The sequence below is a fragment of the Mixophyes fleayi genome, chromosome 3 (assembly GCF_038048845.1).
Source record: "Mixophyes fleayi isolate aMixFle1 chromosome 3, aMixFle1.hap1, whole genome shotgun sequence".
NCBI classification, from domain to species: domain Eukaryota; kingdom Metazoa; phylum Chordata; class Amphibia; order Anura; family Limnodynastidae; genus Mixophyes; species Mixophyes fleayi.
This window is the reverse complement of record NC_134404.1, coordinates 66270356-66296727: the sequence shown is the minus strand read 5'-3', so window position 1 is coordinate 66296727 and position 26372 is coordinate 66270356. Positions and strand designations below refer to the sequence as shown.

Sequence of the window (26372 nt, the reverse complement as noted above, 5' to 3'; positions counted from 1 at the left end):
ATAATATGAATAATTCAAGGATATATACAGCAATCCAATACATGAAAAAACTATGGTTCACATTGTCTGTGGCATCTTCCTATATTATGGTCATCCGAATCAACCGATAGCTCAGAATACTTAAACACCAACTGGTATGACAAACTTTCAGCAAACCAATATCAACTAGATATGGCAGGGATATGTTTCATTTAGCCAAACGGCCACTTCCATCATATGAGTATATACCCAAACACTGGAAAAGTTACCCTTACTATAACAATACCATGGTGCTAGGTATTAAAGTGCCAATGCCTATACATAGTGGAAGCAACCAAAATAAGAAAACCCCCTGTAACTACACTAGGGACTAGCTGCACATGGTGCCTCATGCCTCAGTGAGGTTCCTAGTAAAGTCACAGGATGACTATTGGTACAGGCCAAAGAACGTCTGCCGTCACTGTGTGCAGGGCATGGGCACCCTCTAAGCTCCCTGTTAGGAAGTGTCTGACTTTGGGACATTCTGGTTTCGTATGGACTGCTGCTTTAACAGCACTCCTAAGGGGTGTGCCTGTGAAGACATGGGAACAAATAATTCCCAATCAGGTCCCAAATACTGTTAAAGAAAATACTGCCACAGCCGTCTGGCCCTGTGAAAACCAATTAAGCTGTTTGCTTATCATGCAATAGTTGCCAGAATACCGCGGGTAATGTTACCTTGTGTCTCTCCTGCTCAGCGGGTTTGTTAGAGGAATTATTTTCACATGTGCAGTCAGACATTCCGAGCGCTTTCTTACAAACAGAAAACCCACTTTACTTTTCAAACACTTAACACCACCATGATTTAACCCTTCCTGTCCAGGACACACAATGCAGAAATAAAAATAAGTGGTTATTCTTACAGCACTGTGTAAAGATCTCCATACAGAATACAAGGAGGGTCATCCCATGCCAAGTCTGGGAGAAAAGTGTTTGAACTGTACAAACGCTTTTCCCCATGTACTTTGTATATACTAAATGTGCTCCATATTTATTCAGGCAACTGCCCACCACTCTCACAAAACAGTATCTATTGGTTCTCACGAGCTGCATTAGGTCAATATTAAAAACACAGTAAACTTGTTTTCAGAGCACTGTCAATCATACAGAATTTGAAGGTCATAGTACTCAATACAGAAAATAAAAATAATGTGTTATGGACAGAGTTGTTTGGACCTGTTTAACGGTGAACTACTGAAAACTACTGAGGAAGACATTAGGGGGTAAATGTGTTAAAGTGCGGATTTTGCAAGTCGACGATATTCCGCGACTTTGCAGAGGAAATTTAAAACAGCAATGGCCATTGCCGTTTTAAAATTTCATAATCTCAAAGGGCCTTTTCATTTTAATTACAGCATGAAAACAAATTTAAAATAAAAAGATGCAACTTAATGTATAACAAATAAAATTGAATCCGTTTCACCAAGTATGGGATCGACATACAGGTATGAATGAAAACACAGCAGGAGAGCGTAGACAGTGTGGGTGTAAATATTGCTTCTTGTCTTGGTAGAAGCTGGATAGCTATGAAGTCTGTGATTAAAGCTTCTTGGAAACCATATGTCCCTCGAGTGATGAAGACTTCAGTAATGGCCGTGTACTGCATCCCCGGGTACCTAGGGCCGGTGCTAGCCTCCATGGCGCCCTAGGCATTTTTACAAAATCGGCGCCCCAGCCCCCCCCCCCCCCAACAATCGGCGCCCTCCTCCCCCCGTCTTTCCTTACCTCACCACCGCCGCCTCTCTGCTCCGTCTCCTCCCCTCCACTCACTGACACTAGTGAGTGGAGGGGAGGAGAGGGAGCAGAGAGGCGGCGGTGTTGAGCAATAGCCTCTCCCCCCCCCCCTCCCCCGTGCATCTGAATGCTGTGCGGCGGCCGTGACAGGTATGGTCAGCGGTCGCTGCACAGTTTTAAAGTAATTTTCATTCTGGAGGGTGCCCTCCAGAGCCCGGCGCCCTAGGCAAGTGCCTAACCTTGCCTAATGTGAGCGCCGGGCCTGAGGGTACCAGCTGCATGGCAGATATGAATACACTGCTATTAGTCTTGTCTGGGTGCAGGAGGGAGGGAAAACAAGCAGCTACAGGACTCTTGGGTCAATAAGTAGTCGTGATCACACCGGGAACTGCTTACTTGAAGCTTAAATACACACATATATTAAATATACATACACACAATAGCATTTGTATTCTATTGATAAATACATTTGCTATAACTAAACCGAATACTTTAAAAAGTCCCTTTTGTTAATGTGTACAGTCAGTTGTGTTTATAGATAATACTATTATGAATCAGAATGATTACATAAATATTACATGTTACTAATATGTAATAGAAAGTAACAGTCCCTATACAATGAATTGCTGCAATAGGCTGTACAGAATCACTATCAGAATATTGTAAAAGAAAGGGTTTGCCATTTATAAATGAAGGATATTATTAAGAATTATCTGGCCCCAAAACTGAAAACAATGGCCTAACATGTTTTTACATAATAACATATTTCTAATAAAGATGGTCAGCCCCAAGCACTGCTCAGCTGTGTCCAGAGAGCGCCACAACTGAAACACTAGTGACTCCTGCAGGCAAAAGGGGGTATTACCTATATAAATGCAAAAACCTTGCACCGAAATACATAACACATGCATGTAGTTAGGAATAACAAGCTGATATTCTTTGGCAAGTGGTTTTAAAAATAAGGGATATAGACTAGAAGTGAAGGAAGCAGAAATGTAAAAACACCACAACCGTTACAGCTTTTTGTGGTGGTATAACTGGTAGAAAATTTTGGTAATTTTTACAGATTACATTTATCACCATTTAACACCCACTTTCTGCTCCCGACACATTTAGTGACTACCCGCTCCTTGGGTAGAGGAACACAGACCAAAGAAATAAAGTGCAACTCAGAACTGTAGGACATATGCTGGGAAGATATTCAAAATAATTTTTAGACATTATGGGGCCAAATGAATCGCTGAAACTGTGTTCCAGCACAAATTACACTCTGGGCTCCATTCCACATCCAACCTTACTATCGATTTCAACGGCGACAGAGCAAGTTTATCAAGTTTCTTCAGGAAATTGTTTTACCAAAGTGTTTCGAAAAAGGATAATTACCCCTTTAGTGGGTGATCTTGGGAGAAGCAATACCAATTACCTCTCAAGATAATACCAGGTAATCTCAGATCTTGGGAAACTGATCAGCTTAGGTTTCAAAACTCATGTGCCGGAATGGAACATAATTATATCTGAATAGATACCGGTTATAAAATCACTGGATTCATGTGACATTATAGACCCACTGAGTATATGATCCCATCCCGTATACACACAATAGTTGCTATCTGTCCTTAAAATCCTGGGACAGTCCCAGGTTTTGATGACTTGCCCCTGGAATTATCCCTATTTTTCAGCACAGACTAATGGCACAATAAAAATGTAAATCTATATTCTTAATCTGTATTTTGTTATATTTATTGAAGAGGTGTATTTAGGAATTTGGTTCCAATGTATCTGTTGCAATTTAAATAGGACATGACTGAATATAGTCTTACAAGGTATATTACTAGTAATAGTAAAGTAACAATATTTATTTCTGTGCAAGTTTTATCTGTAAGTGTAAATCCTAAAAACTAATACATGATCACATGTGTATGTTCCATTGGAAACGGCTGGGCTGCCTTCATACACATCTTTTTGTTTGTACCTTGTGAATTACCTAAAAATTCACGACTTCATCAACTTCACCTTCGTTCTAATCTATCGTGCGCAAATACAACATTAAAACCGGGAGTTCCCTAAAATGATGAAAGTACAGTATCCATGGCAATGCTTTTCCATTGTATTTAATCAACAGAAATTATTGTTATCTAATTTGCTATAGTCACTGGTAAAATTAGGCAAAGGATTCATAATAAGATAACATTTTAAAAGGGGAATTTTGCCTCTGAATCAGTGCATTACAAGTTAAAAGTGGATTTTGTGTGTGAACAACCACAATATCCACTAGAGGGAGCTATTGAATATACTACTCAAAAGAGATAAAACGTTCTGCATACAACCAACAGTATAAAAATACAGCAACACTTGAAACTGTGATTGAATACAAGTAGGAATTTTAGATTTTCATTGATGATAATAAAAGGCATATGGCTTAAAAGTCTCAGTTCAGACGTAGTTTTCTAAAGATCTGTCTAAGATAAGTGAACACATTGCTCAGTACCTATCATTTATATGTAATGATGTCAGACACGATCAATACCACGAAGTCAGGAGCCACCCACACATTTCACCACTGAACACAGGAATAAATACACTCCGATATGGAAGTAGATGTTGTATACATTTATAATCAACTTTCTCTTAGAAAGTGCACTGTCCCTTTATAATGTGAACACTATTCACATATCCAAATTGACCAGCAACATTATAATAAATATGTGAATATTTGAATGAAATATTATCTAGAATACACTGTCTGGAATGCTGACCATATGTGTAGAATTACTGGGCTATTTCACTGGTCTTTGCCCACACTTTTTGGCACAGTGTGTGTGGCCCAGTCATAAAAGTGCAAAATGTAATCAGCATTGGTTGAGCAGGATTAATGTGTGTGAAGTCACCGGCTGACTTGGAACTGGAGTGCGAGTAGCTAGATTTCCAGTAAGATTTTATCGTTTAGCCCCCGGGTATGTAACTGGGTTGTGTAGGAACAGCCCTGCTAACAAGACAGCTTACAATTAAGTGGTTACAGGGCAGAGTCGAGACAGACAAGTAAGTGCGGCTCAGAGTGGAGATTGGGGCGGCAGTGACTGGTGCGAGAAGTACTTGTGGAATAGGGAAGGAGCTAGTTAAGAGATGGGTTTTCAGAGAGCATGTAAAGATTTGAAGGCTGAGGGAGACTTCGATCAGACTTAGTAGGGAATTTCATTCTGGAACGTATGGGGAGCCAGTGTAGATATATGCAGAGTGGTGCAAAGCAGTGAGAGAGGATCAGTCTTGCTGCGGCATTTAGAATGGGTTGACGTGGGGACAGAAAGGTGAGGGGAATGGCAAATAGCAGGAGGTTGCAGTAGTCCAGGCAGAAGAGGAGTCAATGAATAAAAGTTCTGGTTGCATCAAGGGTGTATTCTTACAGGTGGAGGCGACAGGACAGCGATAGATAGAAAAAGTGAAGCACAAAGCAGATGGTGGAGTCATGAGTAACACCAAGGCAGCAGATTTGGGACACTTAAGCTGGGTACACACTACAGAAATTTCGACCAACTTTTTATGGCGAGCGATTTTACATGCGATCGATTTTCCGATCGCTCGGTCCATGGACTGCATACACACTAGCCTTGTTTAGGACGATAAAGGGAAGAGCGGACGTCCCTTTAGCGACTTTTTACCGCCATGTTCTCCTGAGCAATGAATGTAATTTCATACTCACTGTTGTGGATCGGTTGGAAGTTTATACACACTACACAATGGAAACGAGATTGGAACGAAAATATTAAACGGTACAACCAACCAAATGAGGCGACAATCCTCCATTTGGGCAGACTTTCAACCATCGTGTCACTGCAAACACTGACCCGACTTTTGAGCGAGAGGTCGTATGTCGGCTGATTTAACCGATTATTGGATGAAAACTGTGTAGTGTGTACCCAGCTTTAGGAAATTGTGGTGTAGTTGACAGTAAGGGAGTTTAAAGGGAGGTGGTGTCATGTTTATGGCATAGTCAGGAGTTAATAAGATAAAATATGCATTTATAAATAATTCGTTTTCTCCTGTTAAGTCACTGTGCGCACACCAAGGTTTAAGTATGCTGATTTATTTCAGAGCGCTGGCATTGTGCTACAAGATATCAGGTAAGACCAGCCTGTTAGATAAGATTTATGACACCCTCCAGATGTGATGCCTCTCCCAGGTCATTATATAATTATACAGGAAAACTCAACTACATCAGAACCATGCCCGTCCTAATCCATATGCAGGATTGTTCTTGTATATATGAATAATCAGGGGTATGAGCCATATATCAAATACAACTATTGGCCTGCTAAGGAACATAGAGAAATCTGTTATAGAGGTTCTGTCTATTTTTCCGCTTTCTCCTGCAACAGTCACTGTAAGGTGTGTGAGTTTTCTGTTTCTGTGTTATTACTTTTTATTTTATGAAAGTTTTCCTAATTAATTTACTGTATGTCATTTGTTTCCTCTTATATATAATAAGCATTGTGACATTCTGTGTTATATTAAACTCCATTTAACATTCTGTCTTTGTGTTCTTAACAGGTCCACGTGCCAGATAAACCTGGCTGTTATAAATGCTACCTAGCTAAATAAAAGCAAATGTTTGGTGTACAGTAACTATGGTTAATTTAAGCTGTGATGGTACTGCAAGTTAAGTCAGGGAGAATTGAAGATTCTCCTCAAAGCATTACCTTTTGAACCAAATCTTAGTGGTAGCTGTACTGGATGACTAATATATAGTGTGAGATATAATTTTAGGGATTTTAATATTTTTTTTAGACAGACCAAGTGATGTTATTTTGACTAACTCTTTCACAGCCACCTATCACGAAGGCTCAGGTGAGTCTTGCTGTGACAGGTGGTGACTCAAGAAGGAGTGAAGATGACAGGCTCTCTGTTGGACATACTGAGCTTAAAATAGCATTGGGACATGTATACGGAAAGAGTTGGTTACACAAGAAAAGTATATAGCCGAGCACAGAGCCTTCTTAGGTCCCAACAGATAGTAGGAGTGGAAGCAAGGATGTGCCAGAGGTAGACATACAGAAGGAGCAGTTTGATATCTAGGAAGTGAACCAGGAAAGAACTGTGTCACTAAGGGCAATGTAGAGAAGGGTGCGTAAGAGAAAAGGTTGTCGAAAGTAGGAGAAGGAGTATGAATCGGTGAACTCTTGGACTTTGCGGTAAGTAGATCATTGATCACTTTTGCCAGTGCAGTCCCAGTGGAATTTTAGATGTGGAAGGCAAAATTAGAGTCAAGAACATAGTGAGAGAAGAGAAAGATAGATAACATAAGCTTCTCAAATAATTTGAAGGGAATGGGAAGGAGAGAAGGATGTTCGTTCAAGAGAGAGAGGCTGGTTCAAGAGATTATTTTATTATATTTTATTGTAATGATACATTAGCCCAATACAAGTCTTTGTGCAAGGAATAGTTTAGAAAAAAAAAACCAAAAAAAAAACCAAAACACCCATCACAAATGATTTTAACTTATACAGGAATGCGTGGATGAGAATTTACAAAAATGTCAATATTATCCATATACCTGACATTATAAGTGACATAAATGCACAGAATTGCATTGAATATGTATTTATGACTACTGTTATCTTGCCCCCCCCCCCCCCGTTAACAGCAAACATAAAAGGAAAAAAAAAGAAAGAAAAAAAAATGACAAATCTAAAGAGACGTTACAAGTTCCTGTCATATAACAAAGCCATCAACAGCTGTCATAAACAGACATCCTCTGTATTGTTAACTGAAATGTACCGCAGCCTACACTTCACTCCCATGTGTATGTATAATGTACCTTGTCCTCCTCCCCTGACATACATTCTATGCACACCTCTAGAACACACAAATCATGCCCTCCAATGCAGCTTTTGTGGATTAGCATAGAGCATCGGTCTGGCAAATTCCCCACTCTGAATAAACTGACATTTAATAAAATAAATTACTATGCATTACTGAACAATAAAACAGAGTTAAGCGTGAAAAAAATTACCGAAGACTAGCAAAACAGTATAAAATATATGTATAATATTTGTAAATGCAGTGTAGTGCCCTAAAAATGAGGGATAGGACTTTAAATCTTGACAGCTGCAGAGTGTGAGTACATAAGGAAAAGAGGCTAAAATGGAGAAATATCTAATGCGGACTGTTTCGGTGCTTGAGGAAAAAAGCAAGAGTTGTATATCATAGTTAGAAATTAAGTATGCTTTGGTATAATTATAGCTGTTACGAGACACAGTTCCAATTATGTAATTGCATTTACTTAGGTAGAGAATGTATTGTTATTAGGTACTTGAGGTGTTAATGAGCTTGGTGGATCAGTGTCAACAGCTTCCAACAAGTAAGGGAGCCTTCTCTTCATCCGTTGCTGTTATTCCACCTTCTCAATGTCGAGAACGTCTCTTGCCGCTCCCCCAAGAGAAAATCAAACTGGAGGATTGCGACAGAGAGCTTGAACCGCTGGGGGGGTATCTCTACTGTAATAGAGTCAATGTCATCGTTGGTAGGGATTGGCGACGGTTGTGTGATAAATGACATGCGGACTGCTGCACTTCCCTCATCAAAATAGTCAGAAAGCACCAGATGAGATACAGGAGGGAACGGTACGGAGAACAACAGACAAGTAGAGACAGGTGAGAGTGGGAGAGGATTGGTACAAGGGGATAGAGCTAATAGAAAGATGAAAGAGACCGACACTGAAAGAGAAAATAGAACAGAGAGCAAAGGTCACTGAAACTGGTGAACAAAGTTGGAATGAACTGGTAAAAAGGGGACAGAGCAGAATATACAGGAGTACATACACTCAGCGGCCACTTTATTAAGGATACCTTTCTAGTACTGGGTAGGACACACCTTTGTCCCCATAAGAGCCTGAATTCTTTGTGGCATGGATCAACAAGGTGCTGGAACCAATCTTCACATTGATTCTGGTTGACATGATCGTATCTATAGTTGTTGCAGATTGTCATATGCACATCCCAACTGTGCTCCATTTGATTGTGATCTGGTGACTGTGGAGGCCATTGGTGGACACTAAACTCATGGACATGTTTGTGTAACCAGCTTGAGATGTCATGGCGACATGGAAGCAGCCATTAGAAGATGGGTAGATAAATAAAAGGATGCATATGATCAACAACAATACTCAGGTTGGCTGTGGGATTAAAACTATGCTCAACTAGTATTAAGAGACCTAATGTGTGCCAAGATTCCACTCACCATTACACCATCACCAGCCTGCACCATTCCAGGCAGGTTGGATCCATGGATTCATGTGGTTTACGACAAAATTCTGACCATACCACCAACATGCCGTAAGGAGAAATTGAAATTCGTTAGACCAGGCCAAGTTTTTACAATCTTCAGCTGCCCAGTTTTGTCGAGTCTGTGCCCACTGTAGCCTCAGGTGCCTGTTCTTAGTTGACAGGAGTGGAACCCAGTGTGGTCTACCGCTGCTGCAGCCCATCCACTTCAAGGTTTGACTTGCTGTGGGTCATAGATGCTCTTCTGCATACAACAGTTGTAACACATGGATATTTGCGTTACTGTCATTTTCCTGTCAGCTTGAACCAATCTGGTCATCCTACTCTGACCAGTCTAACGCACAGAACTCCACAAAGAACTGCCGCTCACTGGATGTTTTTTTGCTTTGCGCACCATTCTCTGTAAACTCTAGAGACTGTTGTGCTTGAAAATCCACAGAGAACAGCAGTTTCTGAGATTCTCAGGCCAGCACCTCTGGCACAAACAATAATTCCACAGTCAAAGTCACTTAGATCAGACTTCTGCCCTATTCTGGTATTTAGTCTGCACAACAACTGAGCCTCTTGACCATGGCTGCATGCTTTTATATATTGCGTTGCAGCCACACAATTAGCTGATTAGATATTTATATTAACAGCCAGGTGTACCAAATAAAGTGCCTAATTGAGTGTATATTTATTATACCAATATTAATAAATGTGAAAGATTATACCGGAGTATATATTATTTATATATTGAAGATATCAATAACATTTTATATCATTTGTATAATGCAAAGTAAAAACAAAATAGGGGTCAGCTGAGAACGCAAAGTAGAAAGCGGATCAGTAAGAAGAATGAAACAGTTGGTGGCGAGAATGAGAATATAGTGAAACAGATGTAAAGACAATGGAGAAGAGGGGAACGTTAGGGGACAAAGAAGCAGCATATAGTTAATGAGGAGACCGGAAAATAAGTCATTGTGACAAAGAGAAAGAAATGCACATTGAGGAAATGACGGCTAAATAAAGAGTGATGGGAAGGAGAATTAAATTTAAGAGACAGAACACAGACTGAAAGAGAAAAATAATAACTATAAGAAAAGTCCACAGTCACCAGTAAATGACGTCAGAGAGTGGGAAAGCTGCCCTGTATTAAATAGAAGAGATCGGCTGTCTCATGGTCATTCACATTTCATCGCTCCTATCAGAGCAAATGTCCGTCTCCCATTATGGGGTCTTTTTAATCAATGGATTTGCAACTGCAAGAAAGAGGAGGATCCCCCAGGATAAAGGTGAGCAATAACATGGTTATTGAGGGTGTGGGGGAGGTTTTATTCTCAATGCAGGATTTGTAATTAACGTGCGTCTATTGTACTGTATTTTTTATTTTAGCAGGTTCTCTTCTGGTCCCAGCAGGCTGTGGATGCCGGTGTATGCTAGTGCTTAGTTCTTTAAGTGACAGCATGCTCTGGCAGCCATGGGTATGTTGGCACTTATATCGCCAGGATGCCCAAACATTTTAGGTAAGCCAGGACTTGCTGTGACCAGTAGTACATCCTGGAGAATTCAGACCCATGCTGAACAGGCTGGGGCTGTGTGACATAGTGGCAGGGGAACCCCATGCTGTGTGTTTCTCTATTATAGTGTCACCACCCCATACCATAGCCTAGTGCTCATAGCAGCTAATGGTCGGTCAGCACGAATCTTGCACCACAGATAGACCAGCTGCAACAGACAGTAATATACACGGCTGCATCTACCACTACGAAACTTAAGCAATACGCCCATAATGTGCTTGTGGGTGGCATACGTACACTTCTCACGCTGTCAGAGAGTAGTAAGTGAGCGATGCGTCTCACTCTACATAGGGACTGATGCATTCATCTAGCGCATGCGCGAAATGAAACAATTCTCAATTACATCCACCCCTGTATGAGTAACAACAGGGCAAGATGTGCAAATATTACCAAAAATAAATAGAGAGACCCTGTGCCTTACTCAAGTTATACACACACTGGATTACCCTGGTTACCTATAATTATGGCCAGCACGCATGCAAGAGGAGACCTACGTGACACTGAACGAGGGGTGATTGCTGGGATGCATTTGCAATGTACTGTAGTGTCAAAGAACTTGATAATTTGACAATATTTCCCAACCAACAGTATCTAAGGGGGTGTCTCTGCCTCAGAGATTCTTGCCGACACCAGGAAAGGGCAGCAGTGGACAAAGAGCATATAATTATTGTTGTTTATTTATATAGCACCAATCATAATACGCAGCGCTGTACAGAGACTATGTAGTCATTCACATACATTTCTGTCCCCATTGGAGATTACAGTCTAAATTCCCTCTCTCACACTCTCTAGGATCTACTTTGTCAGAAGATAATTAAAATACCAGTATGTTGTTGGACTGTGAGAGGAGACTGAAGCACTAGGAGCAAACACGGGGAGAACACACACATTCCACAAATACAGGTTGGTTGGAATGGAGCCCAAGACCCCACTGCTGTGAAGCAGCAATGCTAACTAATGTGCCAGGGTGCTCTTATACCATACTATTGTGATAATTGTGTACTAACTCAAGGTACAAGACAAAACAGACGAGCAACCGCAGAGGAACGGACTGCAAATTTCACACTACGGCGTACAGCCTTTGATGCCAGTCTATATTATTAAAAAAAATAAAAATCCAAAAAAAAACAAAAAACAAAACACAGTAAAAGAACACACATTATATTTGTGTTGCAGTGTATAGATCGCTCATCACACCAGGCAATGCACATTTGTGGGTTCATTGGTGCAAAGCACACAGGCAACGGACTACAGAGCAGTGCAGGACAGCGATATGCTCACCATGATCTATACAAACGGACAGGTACACACGTAGCGCCAACCTAAAGACATCTACAGCCCCGAGTGCTTGTTGTCAACAGTGAAGTACGGTTCAGTAATACTGTGGGGAACATTTTCCTGACATGACTTAGGTGCAGCAATTCCCTTAGACTGAAAGGTGACTGCTAATTGTTACTTAATGGTGGAGCAATCATCTTGACCCCATGTTGCAGCATTTCTATCCTGACGGTAGGGTGTCTTCCAGCATCACACAGATCATGTGAGGTCACCCAATGCTCTGTTGAGCAGAACATTGATGTTATCCTTACATCACTCAGTTATCAGATCTGAACCCAATCAAACATTAAAGGACTATTCTTGAATGACACTTCTTTAACCCATAAACCGGGCATACATTGTGCATCTTCCTTGTGGAAAATGTTGCTGCGTCCCTCCGGCACTACTCTGACATTGGCAGTCTTATTGACCCGATGCATACAGGCCGTTCTTGCCAACTGTGGTGGCTCAGAGCCCTACTAAGTGACTTCATATGGGGTTCTCCATTTCTTGTTCACTATCTATGTATAGTATTGTAAAATAAACTGGATTTCTAAAGTTCACTGACATGTCTAGGTGAGAAGGAGAATTACCTTTGCCTTAATTCAATAAAACATTCACAATACAATCCTATAAATGGATGCCGACTGAACTCTTTTCAAGGAGGTTACATGAAAGAGTGTCCTTTGCACTGTAAGAACACAACGTCTCAGAGGATGCTATCACACAACGCTTGGTGTTGTTTTGCAGAAAAGGAAGTGTGGAGGGCAGAAAATGGTTTCCTCTGTGGGGGAGTTAGAAACGACATGCATGTCATTTCAAACACTTTATGTTTAGTATATATATATATCAAGTTATAGGCACGGCTGAACAGCAGATAGCTAGTCAGGTAGTAAAAGCACTACAGGACAGGTTTGCATTGCATCTATTGTATATTATATGAAATCACAGCCGTTTATTCTCATTACTTCATTGACATTTCCCTGTGGAGTACTGCGGGAAAGAAGAACTCCATTTGATTTCAAAGGTTAAAACAGATGTTCGGATTTAATTGAATTTGCATTTGTAACTAATCACATTTTATACTGAAAAGGCGAATTACATATTTATTAGTAACACTTAAGACAATACTCTCTCTTGTGTATTAGACACTTTATTGAATTATTAGATTGTGTACAAGTAGGGTAACGCGGCTTTACCATTTACTACTAATGCTGTCGAGTCACATGTCTACACTACCGCTACTCTTCCTGGGATGTAAGTATACACACCAATTACGCCTGACGCAAATGCTACTGTTTGTGAGTTGGAGGCACCTTGAGATACAGATTTGCATGTGATGTATTATTCTGCATTGACATTTGAGCTGTTAAATAGATTAATCAGGTTTTCCCAAACCCAGTCCTCAGGGCTCCCCAACAGTGCAGGTTTTCCATATCTCCTTGCTGGAGCACAGGTGTATTCATTACTGACTGACACATTGTAACAGATCCACAGGTGGTCCTAATTATGTCACATGTGATCCGGAAAACCTGCACTGTTAGGGAGCCCTGAGGACTGGGTTTGGGAAACCCTGGATTATATCCTTCCATTAGCATATATTCTTTGTTCACTGCAGATGCCTATGTTGATGATCCACCCTGGCTGGACATGGAGATGGAGTAAGCTCTGCCCTTCCTTATGCTATCAGAATCGACCATTCTACAGTTCTAACAAGAGATATTTGCTTGGGCTGTCTATAGCCACACTGGGATAGGTCCATGAGACAGCCAATCATTATTAGATTGAGGAATCTGCAAATCAGAGCCTTGGACACAGGTGGATCACCTGCAGACTGTTCACACTGGTATATGCATTGACATTCTATTTCAAATATGTACATTTTTTTTATTATTGGAAACTCCCTATAACTTTCTGCTTGGGGTGTCATACAACAGGATGCAGAATGAACACGTCAGGAAAACACATTGCTGAAATAAAATACATTTTTAAAAAACTTCTTTAAAAAACAAAACAAAAAACAACAAATACACATTTTCAAAAACTTTGATCAAGGTGAAAAATGTACATATATTCATTTCAAAAATCCAGTTGCTGCTCATATAATATGCAGGAGTTTGACACAAATAACTAAACCCAAAACTTGAACACGGACATAAGTGGTAACATTAAGAAGAAAGACTCACCATTTGGAGTTCAGCATTCACGTGTAATGGGTTCGAGGAAAACTCCTTTTGGAGACTTTTTACAAGAAATTCAGCAACGTGGTTATTTTGTCATCCAGCCTTGAAAGAGCACAAATATCAGAGATGTAAGACTATCAGTAACATTAAAGTTCCCATGAAGAAAAAAATAAATAAAAGTATATACCCAGAAAAAAAATAAAAATGAATGAACAGGCAGTAAGGCAATCCTATGGATGTTTCAAAAGGCTAAAGTATACAAACAGTTTACAAGATAAGACAGCCCTAGTCGTAACTTTCTACCATATAGGGAGAGCTGATCTCCATGTGTGCGTTCTGAAGTTTGAACTTTATAGTTTCAGAATGATCAGGCTTCATACTGTCAGACTTTCATTTTCAATACTGCTACAGTAACGGACGGGGCCCAATGAATGACAGGCAGGGAACAGAAGTAAGATGCTATATCTTATGATAATGTGGAGAGAAGTTGTAACAACTAGATGGATGGAAAATCAATGATGGAAATAACAGGAGTGCAGCAAAATATGTAAAAAGGAAATCAAGTTATCAAAGTCTAACAAACAGACTGCAAAGGACGGCAAGTGTAACCCAAAACACTGTTCAAGTACATAAATTAAAATAAACATATCAACTTTATCATTTACTAGCCAATATTATAAGTAGGAAAGATAATGGCAGAAAATAAAGAGAAAGCTGATGTTTCAACTATGTTTTTATCTCCATTCACAATGCAGGAGAAAATACCAGGAAACAGACTGCAGCAATAGGCTAACACCATGAGAGGTTACTTGTGTAACATGGGAGGAGGTGGTGCAGTGAGGCCTACACAAGATTAAGGCAGATAAAGTACTATGGCATCCACCCATGTGTGCTAAAGAAACAAACTTAAGCTATAACCTCACTAGCCCTCGTACCCACTGACATGTTTCTGACAGTGCTGTACAGCTTCCCGAAAGACGCTACCACAAAGCAAGTAAACTGGCAACGCTGGAAGCAAAGGTTCAGAGTGTTTTACAGGCCTTAAAAATGCAGTTTAAAAAAATGTCAGTGGTTATGATTATGATTTATGGATTCTGTCATGCCTGGGTCAGTGCCACAAGAGTGGTGGAAGGCAGATGTGCTAACTGTCTCAATACAGGAACAAAGCAGTCACCTCCACCTAAGAAATACTGCCAGAATACGCCGGTTTCTTACCTGAGATGCTACCAAGACCCTTATCCGTTCTCTCATCTCCTGATATGGCTACCTCCTATCTAGAATTCCCATCACCCAAATATCCCAGCTTCAATCCATCTCAAAAGCAGCAGCAAGACTGATTTTCCTCTCTGCCGCACCACTTTGCAGATCGCCACACTGGCTTTCTGTGCCCCGCACAAGCCAATTCACATTACTCACCCTTACCTACAAAGCCATCAACAATACCGCCCATTCATACATCACAGATCTCATTTCTGAATACTCTGTCCTGCACCTCACCTCTGATAACCACCTTTCGCTCCCACCTATAAGAATTGTCACATAGCACTAACCCCTTATAGAATACCCTACATCATGCTGATCAGACTCTCCCACAGCCTTGAAATCATTAAACGCTCTCTGAAAACCCATGTCTTTACTAGAGATTACCCTACTACTACTACCCACACTAATGCACTCGGACACTGTCCCAATCTCCACTCTGAACCACTCACTCCTCTTGTTTCAGCAGTAACCTCTTCCCATTAGAATGTAAGCTCTCTCATGAGAAGGGTCCTCCCTACCCTCTGTTTTCATGTCTGCATTTATTTTGTCCACCTTGCTTGTACCTGTTTTAGGTATATCCTGTTTTCCCGACTGTACAACGCTACAGAGCACTGTGGTGCCTTACAAATTAAGAATAATTAAAAGAACAAACTTAGAAGGAAATTATAGACAAGCGCGCAAGGCCCCCTGCCGGGAGACGCGCGCGCGGCTTTGTGTAGGACTGTTAACAGAAAGCTGATTTGACAAATAACAGCTCTAATGACTGAGGGCACTTTATTATCTAATATGGAATATTATAGAGTACATTAACCAATATAATAATATACAATAACTATGAAAAAATTATTTTCTAAAATACAGATGACCCAGATTCTGCCCAGAATTGTTTATCACTATTTCTGCACCCACTGATCATACCTTACTGCACCTTTCTTCTGACATTTATTTAGATGCTGTGGGTATTTGCATTTTTTTATTAAATATATTTTTTTCTATCATCTATAACCCAAGCTGTCAAATTGACCCTGGGGTCACTGCAGTTAATCAAAACGTAAATAGTAAGTTTTTGGGGGATTTCACACATTTTTCTCAGGAATCACATGGATTGAAAATTACCTTTAGCCGTACGTTTATTTTAACGTGTGACCAGAAAACTCCCTAATGACAGGAGCACTGTATGGCCAACATTATAATAATGCAGTAATGTTTAACCCAGTGGTCAAAGTGGACATGTAGAAGAGGTGGTATGCAAAATGTAATGGGAATGTATGTGAATGGCTTCCACCACTGGTTTAACCTATAAAGCATAATAAGAACATGCACCAAGAAAGGCATACAGCAACCAATCACAGTATAGGACAACAGCTGGCCGATATTAAAATCCAGGGACAAGACCTGAAATGTTGTGGCTGCATGGGACAATCAGGTCTAGCTGTCCAATAAGTATACCACTCTTATACCTACCTGTATTCCTGACTACCATGCTCTAGAACTCTGGGTCTTACATTAAGATGTGGGATGGGGATAATAGTGGGAGAGAGTCCCTGTATAAACACAGGCAGTCTGCACTTTCCTCACAGCTGATCATACAAGCTTCCTTTTACATGCAGATCTCAAATTGCCCAGGCACCCCTCTTCCCACATACTGCCATTACCCACGCTCCTCCCCCCACAGCTATATTCTCTGGCCTCCCAAAGGAAACCTGTAACATTATAAGTGATCCAAGGACAGGACCGCTTAGGTGTGATGGCTATTATGGTGGGGCCAGTCCTTCTGTTAGGTCTCTGCAGCAGGACAGCAGGCAGGTTACAAACTATACAAGTTTTACTTCTTGTGCACTAGCATGGAGCGTGCTAAAATTATATATATATATATATATATATATATATATATATATATATATATATATATATAAAAAAAATCAGCATTGTAATGAATAATATCTGTAGGCTGATACCATGTATGCAACAGGCCCATGTTGTAATGTAAGAGCTGCAGTGCTGTTCCCCTGTTATGCCTCTATCTCCCAACGCCTCTTCTCATTCCAAACACCACCAGTAGCGGCACAAGCGTCTCTGCACTGATAATGATTATACCGTACAGTACACACACTTACCCCACCAATAACAACTGTTATTCTGCTATCTTATGTATCCCCATACCTCTTACACCAGTGGTGGGCAACAGAGGGCCCTTAGAGCCTTCACCAGCGGCCCCCAGCTCCTTCCTTCCTTTATTGTCAGATGTGTCTGTTATAGCTTGTAACACTTATATAATCTACCTGCGGATATGTTATTATAGTTATGAGCCTCTTTATCTGATTAAATGTATGGTTTTAACTTATTACTGAGATTAAGGGCCCTATTGAAAGTCAGAGGGCCGCACCTTGAAGGGTATCAGGTTGCCCATCACTGTATAAAGCTGTAAGCCCATCTGTGCAGGGTCAGTTTTACCTTCTGTTCAATGTCACTTTATGTCATCTGTTTGTATTATGCCTCCCCCCCAGCAGTGCTGTGCAATATGTCATGGATTCATAAGTAGAGGATATTAATAGTAATGTTAAAAATTCATTCAAATTAAAGGTGAAATGCCATATATCCCGCTTTTGGTTCTGATTTGTACATGTAAAGTCATTGTTACCAACTGGACATAATTCCAAGGACAGTCCCAATTTTTACAGACGTGTCCATGGAAACAACCTATTTTTTATATTGTCCAGCTGCACTATAAAATCCCTATTTTTTTGCACATTGTATTCATCTCTCCCCGTTCATTCTTATTTGTGGGCTGGGCTTTATACAAGTCACTTAGTGAGAAAGATTTAAAAAAGAGGGTTATAAGCACATTCATTAAAGTGGTCATGATGGGAATTGTAGTACCCCAAGGCCCCAGCCACAGCCACGGAATCCATGAAAAGGAGTTGACAACTATGTAATCTCCACTAACTCCCAACTTAATAATCACATTCAACCTGTATAATATCACCTTTCAGTGTCTTGTGGTAAAGGAAATCCTGTTTTTTATGATTACTTGTAACTGAAACTCTGCCAAATAGCAAGTGCATTTATAAATGCGAGAAAAGGTATATACATTTTATACCAAATCTCACCCTTTTATTCTTGTTTATTTACAAAGTTCCTGAGGTCATCATTCCACCCCCATGTAGAAGATTGTACATGATATAGATAAAAGAAGAGTTCCACTTTAGAGCTTTGTGTTTAACGTGTTAATGGCTGAGTGGAATTGGCATAGAGTAGTGATCCCTAAATCACTTCTGAATGCACCACTTAGGGGGGTATTCAATTTTTTTGCTCGACGGCTGAAATACTCGCACTCTAAAACTATTACCGTTAATACGGTAATTACTCGCTGTATTTCAGCTCGCAGCTCCCTGAGCTGCGAGCTGAAATTCAGCGAGTAAATTACCGTATGAACGTTTAAGCGCACTTTTACCGTATTAACGGTATTTCGGCCGTCAAGCCGAACAATTGAGAACCCCCCTTAGAGTGTATAATATAACTTGGTGTGAACAAGTCCCAAGACTGCATAAATGGATATAAGGTAGGTAACAAACTTTAGGTTCCATTTAACTTATGCAGCATAATGATTATATGAAAATATGGTAAGAACGATATATAGCAACTAAAACAAAAGAAGCAATGCCAGGTATTTATCAAAATGAAGAAAAAAAACAAATACATAAATCATACAACAATCAGAAAATGGATACGAGTGACAGCTGACATATATGACCTAGCCCAGTCCATGTGTATAAACATGTAGGCTGTAAAGACCATTTGTTACCTAGGTAAACAAAGCAATCACATGAGCTCTGGCATCAGAATGATGCAAGAAAGGGAAGAGCCACCCTTCTAAAAAATGTCTGCTTTATATACAGGCTAAGAGGTAGATTTATCACTTTTCCGTTTTAGAAGGTTTGAAAGTGGTGCCCATAGCACCCAATCAGATTCTAGCTATAATTTATTTAGTACATTACATTATAGTCTTGAACAGGGTTGTCCAACCCGCGGCCCACATGCGGCCCAGCGCGCCTGTAAATGTGGCCCAGAAGGAGTTTTGGTTGTGGCAAGGGGGCAGCACTGTTAATGGAAAAAAAAATCCTGCAAAAAAAAAGAAAAGAAAATACTTACCTTGCGGTCACGCGGTCGCATCAGCTGGTACTCCGGCTCCCTCCCTTGTCTCCTCCTCCGTGCGGTGCTCACAGTGAATGTCGGGCGTGATGTCATCACGCCCAACATCCATTGCAGAGTGCAGCACAGACGAGTCACCCGGGCGAGAAGAACAATCAGCAGCACAGAATTGAAGAAAAGAAGAGAAGAGGACAGGAGAACAAGCCGATTAAAAGGTAAGTTAAGGAGGATTTTTTTTCATTATTTCAAGGGACGCTGACCAGTGAATAAAAGTAGAGATGGGCGGGTCCGGTTCTCCGAGAACCGAACCCACCCGAACTTTGGGTATCCGAGTACCGAGCTGAGCAGCTCGGTACTCTCCCGCCCGTTCCGAATCCAAATCGAGGCCGAACGTCATCGGATCTCGGGGCTCGGTTCTCGCGATACTTCAACTATATAAATACACGCCTCCACAGCAATCCATCGCCATTTGACAAAGGGAGAGAGCAGTGTGTAGTCATAGGCTGATTAGAGCAGGGACAGCGAATACAATATTGTTCTTGCAATTGCTCTAACCAAAATCGCTAGTGCAGAGAGGAGGATAGAGGTTTATTATTTTTTCTTAATATTTGGCACTCCCCAGCGCTAATTGTGCATAAATATTTCTGGCTGTCAAAAGTCATATCTGTCAGCAGTATCTACCAAATAATTTTTAGCACTCCTCAGTGCTTTTGGGGTGTCCTCCCTAATTGTGCATTAATATTTCTGGCTGTCAAAAGTCATATCTGTCAGCAGTATCTACTAAATAATTTTTAGCACTCCTCAGTGCTTTTGGGGTGTCCTCCCTAATTGTGCATTAATATTTCTGGCTATCAAAAGTCATATCTGTCAGCAGTATCTACTAAATCATTTTTAGCACTCCCCAGTGGTTTGCGCTCAGAATGGATTCAAAGCAGTCCACATATGATCTGAATGAGCAACCAGGTTCTGTCACCAGTCCTGATGTTAGTGTTCCCAGTACGTCATCTGGCCAAGGCGATGTCAAACAACAGAGTGTTTTCAAATTAGTGCAAAAAACAAAAACCAAAAAAAAATTTACTGTATTGAAGCGAAAAAGAAGTGTAACTGAGCAAAAGTTAAGTGACGATAAAAAAAAAATTGCAAGCATGCCATACTACACACGCAGTGGCAAAGAGAGAATGAGGCCTTCACCTTTGGCTATTAGTGGCAGATCCCAAAAATTTACTCAGCCTACAATTGGTGCACAACTACTGTTACGCGTCAAAGCCGAGATAGCAAGATAACAGTGAGGCATTACAGGAGAATATTTGCTCTGATTCACAAATGACAACAATCCCTGTGGAGAGTTCATCCAACAGTGAGATGTCTAATCGTGAGCATTCTGCTGATGTGTGCCTTAATAGCCCGAGTGTAGCTGGTGATACCCAAATTGAGGATGCCACTTTGGAATTAGAAGAGGATGAGGGGGAGATTTGTGTGGGCGATGAGGGCGCTAATGAGGATGTTGAGGATGAGGTTGTTTGTGTAAGTCCTGCACCAGTGGCAGCAGTTCTGGCACGTGACAAGAAAAAGGCCATTGTCATGCCTGGGAATAAAACAAAAAAATCCACTTCTTATGTGTGGAATTATTTCTACCCAAATCCAGACAACAATTGTATAGCCATTTGTAGTGTATGTCAAGCCACAGTCAGTCGAGGGAGGGACCTTAACCATCTTGGAACCTCGTCTATGTTACGCCATTTAACGAGAGTTCATGGCAAAGTGTTGGGAAAAGGTGAAAGTTCTTCCCAAAAGAATACAAGCACTCCATCATCAGCCAAGACCCTCCGCTCACCGACATACCGACGGCTACAAAATACACCCACCACACCATCCTCATCAATATCCTCAGTAGCGCTCGGAGTTAGCCCGGCATCCCACTTCAGGCTGGATGACTCCTGCACTATTATTGATTCCTCTGAAGAAAGCGTTAGTCCTGCTGCTGCTGTTGCTGGGGGTGAATCGTCATCCCAAAGGCAGGTTAATAAAATGAGCAGTCCTACATTTCAGCAATTAACTGTGAAACAATCATTTGCGAGGGGAAGCAAATATGACAGCAGTCACCCAGTCGCCAAGCGAATCACAGACGCCATGGCTGCAATGTTAGTGTTAGATCTGCGTCTAATCTCCACAATAAACGCAGCTGGTTTTTCACAGTTAATTGAGGTTTTGTGTCCGCGTTACAGAATTCCATCGCGACACCATTTCTCCCGTAAAGCTATTCCACAACTATACCAAAAAGTGTGTAAAAATGTAGAGATTGCGCTGAAAAATGCCATTCTGCCCACTGTTCACTTAACCACAGATATGTGGACAAATGGAAGTGGCCAAACCAAAGACTATATGACTGTGACAGCCCACTGGGTTGGTCATTCACCTTCACCAGCAGGAACAGCAGCAGCATGTACACCACTACGTAACATTTGTCACAGGCAGGCCACTCTTTGTATCACCGGCTTCACTAACAGGCATACGGCTGACAATTTGTTACGCAAACTGAGAGATGTGATTGATGCATGGCTTATACCACTCGGACTCTCCCCAGGGTATGTCATTTCAGATAACGCCAACAATATAGTGCGAGCATTACAGCTGGGTGATTTCCAACATATTCCCTGTTTTGCTCACACCATCAACTTGGTGGTGCAGAGCTTCCTACGAAATAACCATGAGGTGCAGGAGATGCTTTCGGTGGCCCGTAAAATTTCAGGCCATTTCAGGCATTCAGCCACAGCATGTAGGAGATTACAGCAGCTCCAAGAGCAGTTTAACTTGCCCTGCCACCAACTTAAGCAAGAAGTGGGAAATCGGTGGAATTCCACCCTGTACATGCTTCAGAGGATGGAGGAACAGCGCAAAGCCATCCAAGCATATTGCACAAGCCATGACATTAAGAAAGGAGGGGGGATGTATTTCACTCTTGCACAGTGGGGAATCCTTTCAGTGCTGTGCAAGGTGCTGAAACCCTTTGAAGTTGTGACGTGTGAGGTGAGTGCAGACTCTGCTAGTTTGAGCCAAGTCATTCCTTTAATTAGACTATTAGAAAAGCAGCTTGAGAAAATGAAGGAGGAGCTGAAAGCAAGCAATTCAGCAAAGTATGTTGGCCTTGTCGATCAAGTACTTAATTCGCTTCACAATGATCCTCGAGTTATTAAGATCTCTAACTCGGATCAGTACGTTTTGGCCACTGTGCTTGATCCAAGGTTTAAAACCTACATTGAGTCTTTACTTGTAAATGAGCGAGATGTGAACTTTTGCAAGGAGCTATTGCTCAGCAAGTTGGCCGCTGAACTGGGCCTCGGCTTGACGACGTGTCCTCCTTCACTTACTCAAGCTGCTGCTCGTAAAAAAATTAATTTCCAAAAAAGAAGCAGGGAAGACACAGGGGGCAGACCAGAACAATTTAACATCTGGGCTGGTTTGAAGGATTTTTCAAAAAAACTTTGCCCATAACTCCATCCAATACGAGTATAAACATGCAAAGGATGGTGGAGGATTACTTTCAAGAGGTAGTTGATATGGAAATGTCAGACAGTCCCTTTCCTTACTGGGAAGAAAAGCAGGCCATTTGGAAACCCATGTACAAACTTGCTTTGCAATACCTAAGCTGCCCACCCTCCAGTGTGTACTCTGAACGAGTGTTCAGCACAGCAGTGAACTTAGTCAGTGATCGCCGTAGAAGGTTACTTCCCAAAAATGTGGAGAAAATGATGTTTATAAAAATGAACTACATCTTCCACGAGGAAGGCCTTCACCATCCAAGACATCCAAGCACTGACTGTTCTCTAATGGCGGATTCAAGCGGCGATGAATTGATAGTCTGTGATGATGACGTACACACTGATGAGGGTGAGGATTAAGCTGAAGATGATGCCGATAACATCTTTTTAAAACTTTCTATGTAAGTGTAGGGTGCAATCTACCCCCAAAGAGGAAAGGGACTTGTGGCATTTCCATATCACATACCATCTTGAAAGGCTGCTGTTAGGGCAATTTATCCTTAAGGGTAGGGTGTCATAAACAGAGTGACCCTAAACTGGCTTTGTCCATTTTTCATAATATTGTACAGTCTATAATGGCTGCATTTTTGGGTATTTTATACAAGTGGAGGGGGGCCTAGAGAGACAGAAACCAAACTGGCTTTCTCCATGTCAATTAATAATGTACAGTCTATAATGGCTGAATTTTTTGGTATTTTATACAAGTGGAGGGGGGCCTAGAGAGACAGAAACCAAACTGGCTTTCTCCATGTCAATTAATATTGTACAGTCTATAATGGCTGAATGTTTTGGTATTTTATACAAGTGGAGGGGGGCCTTGAGAGACAGAAACCAAACTGGCTTTTTCCATTTCTTTACATATTTAACTCTAAGTGTAGGGTGTAATATACAGTCAAAGACGATAGCTGCATTGCCAATATGCATAGATGAAGAGGGAGACAATCTGTTTTATGTGTAGAATAAATGAAGGCCTACCAACGAAGAATTAAACTGTTTTTTTGGATGATTTAGGGCCAATTTTTGATAGCAGCCAATTAACCTATTAGTATATTTTTGGAGTGTGGGAGGAAATCGGAGCACCCGGAGGATACCCACGCAAATACAGGGAGAACATACAAACTCCACACAGATAAGGCCATGGTCGGGAAATTGAACTCATGACCCCAGTGCTGTAAGGCAGAAGTCCAAACCACTTCGCCACCATGCTGCCCATTCGTATTCGCTGAGGCTAAAATAAAGCCTAGATTCCTGTCCTAGAGCCACAGGAGTTACATCAATGTAAATAGGAACCCGTTCCTAATGGTAATGTTACTCAGTTAATAATAGATAGTAGAATTTAGTGAATTTAGTGAATCAAACACCATAATCAGTCAACGTGTAGCTCTCCAGCTTCTTTGGAACTACTAGACCTAACAAGCAGCATGCTGAGATTTGTAGCTCCGCTACATTCGGAGGCATGGAGCATATGTTGCCTATCTAGTCCCCATAGTACTCAAATTATTTAAAATATGCAGTATCCCATTTGTTTTCATACTCTAGCTTACGCTAGATCAAAATTAGTTGCCGATTTGTGTTCTATAGGTGTTTGTTATAAAATAGACCCAGCATTACTATGATAACAGAAGTTAAAGCTACTGAGAAAATGTCTTATTATCATACAATCAATAATAGTGCACACGAAAAGTGGCCAATAGATTATCAGTTCTCTGAGGTCACCACTTTGCTGTTTTATACATATCAGCCCCTAGGGGGAGTTTTGCAACAAGTGGCCAGTCTCATCATAAAAGTTATTGGGAACAATTAGGCAATTTCCCCAGGTCCCCAATGAATAACAAATTGTAGATAGAATAAGAACATAGCTAGTAACGGCACACTACTCTGTTTCTGTAACTAAATGGGGTCATAAAAACCATAACATTTGTTAGCATTAAGGAACCTACAGCTCTTATGTGTATTTTTTATTTGATGCATTTTAAATCTCAGTCTTACCAATAGCCGAGTGTTAGTCCCATGCACCACTTAATTATTATACGGTAGGAGTCCATTCTATGGACCGATCACCCCATCTGTAAATAATTCCTCCTATCACCTTTCAGATTTCCTACCACCATTTTGAAAGTGTGTTTGTTCTAGAAATCCTCTTATTTTTAAAAAATACTGCCTCACAAAAGTCTTAATACCATGTTTATATATTAATGTTTCTAGCACTACTTTCTTCTAAGCTGCACACGTTCAGCTCCTCTTGTCTTCCCTGACAAGTGCTTGCTATGCAGCCCAGTCACTATTTTAGCTGCCATTTTCTGAAAGGTCATCTGGTGCTTTTATTTCAGAAACAGGAACTTGATGCCACGACTCTATTCTGATTTATTCTGATTGTCCCCATTATACACCTGTAGCAGAAGGTGGTTTCAGATGTCTTGGATCTTTTCAGATATAGGTCATGTGACATCATACCAGGCTAAATTGTATGTGTCAGACAGCTAGTTGAAGTAAATCAATCTTGCTCTTATTCATCAAAGAGACCTTTCACACAAGAAATCTTTTGTATTACTATATGTGTAGAAACTGACTGTCGGTTCTTCCACCCTTCAGCCAATATGCTACAAGTGATGTTCTCTGACTACAAGCCCGTCTACTAGGAGTTGCTTCTTTGCAGCTGATAAACTAGCTGGAGACGTAGCATGTGCGAAATGATGTAGACTTGCAATGTGTTTGCACCATAGGATCACAAATAATTATATAAAGACATTTAACAGCTTTCTAATGTGCCACAGTGTATATATGTGTATATGTATACAATATGGCACAATGAATATATATATATTTTTCCATAGAATGGCAGTGCTTAGTGCTGCCTTACTCTCTGCAACAATATAAAGTGTCCTGAGTCCTATTGGGAGAATGAGCCAGTTCCAGTCTGAGCCCCCCACCCACCCAATAATTGTGCCTCCACAACTAGCTATGCCTATATATTTCTTTTCATAGTTATATGGGGTGGAGGGGCTAACATGAGAAAATCCAACCGGTTTAAGTTGGCTCCTGTGAGCAATAATATATATATATATATATATATATATATATATATATATATATATATATATATATATACACACATATAATATATGTATACACATACACACTCACATAAGGTTGATCATCCACATTCTTGTAGCCTCCTCTATAGTTATTCACACCATCATTAAAGGTCCTGCCTGCCCTAATTACTGCAGGGGAGAAGTGTGTTGCAGTGATAGAAGTGGAACTGTTCCTGAAGACCAGTGGAATGTCTCCTCCTCTCTGGGAGCAGACAATGCTGTCCCCTTCATTAGC

General features: G+C 40.9%; 1 protein-coding gene and 1 long non-coding RNA gene across 3 annotated transcripts in view; one reads left to right on the top strand and one right to left on the bottom strand.

Annotated features, from left to right (window-relative positions):
• Positions 1-26372, bottom strand: part of TFDP2 (transcription factor Dp-2) — a 52498-nt gene that overhangs the window by 24716 nt on the left and 1410 nt on the right. Inside the window, exons 1-2 of one of the 2 annotated variants that reach the window (XM_075201611.1) lie at positions 26187-26258; positions 14092-14190 (exon numbers count right to left, since the gene is read on the bottom strand). In XM_075201611.1, coding sequence (XP_075057712.1) covers positions 14092-14094 — 3 coding nt within the window. In that variant the 5' untranslated portion in view covers positions 14095-14190; positions 26187-26258. Of the gene's footprint in view, positions 1-14091; positions 14191-26186; positions 26259-26372 lie in introns of those variants that run through there. The other variant, XM_075201610.1, reaches the window with a different exon arrangement.
• LOC142143627 (uncharacterized) lies at positions 10097-13817 on the top strand. Its single transcript, XR_012689555.1, has 3 exons — positions 10097-10303; positions 11381-11491; positions 13524-13817. It is a non-coding gene; the product is annotated as an uncharacterized LOC142143627 (long non-coding RNA).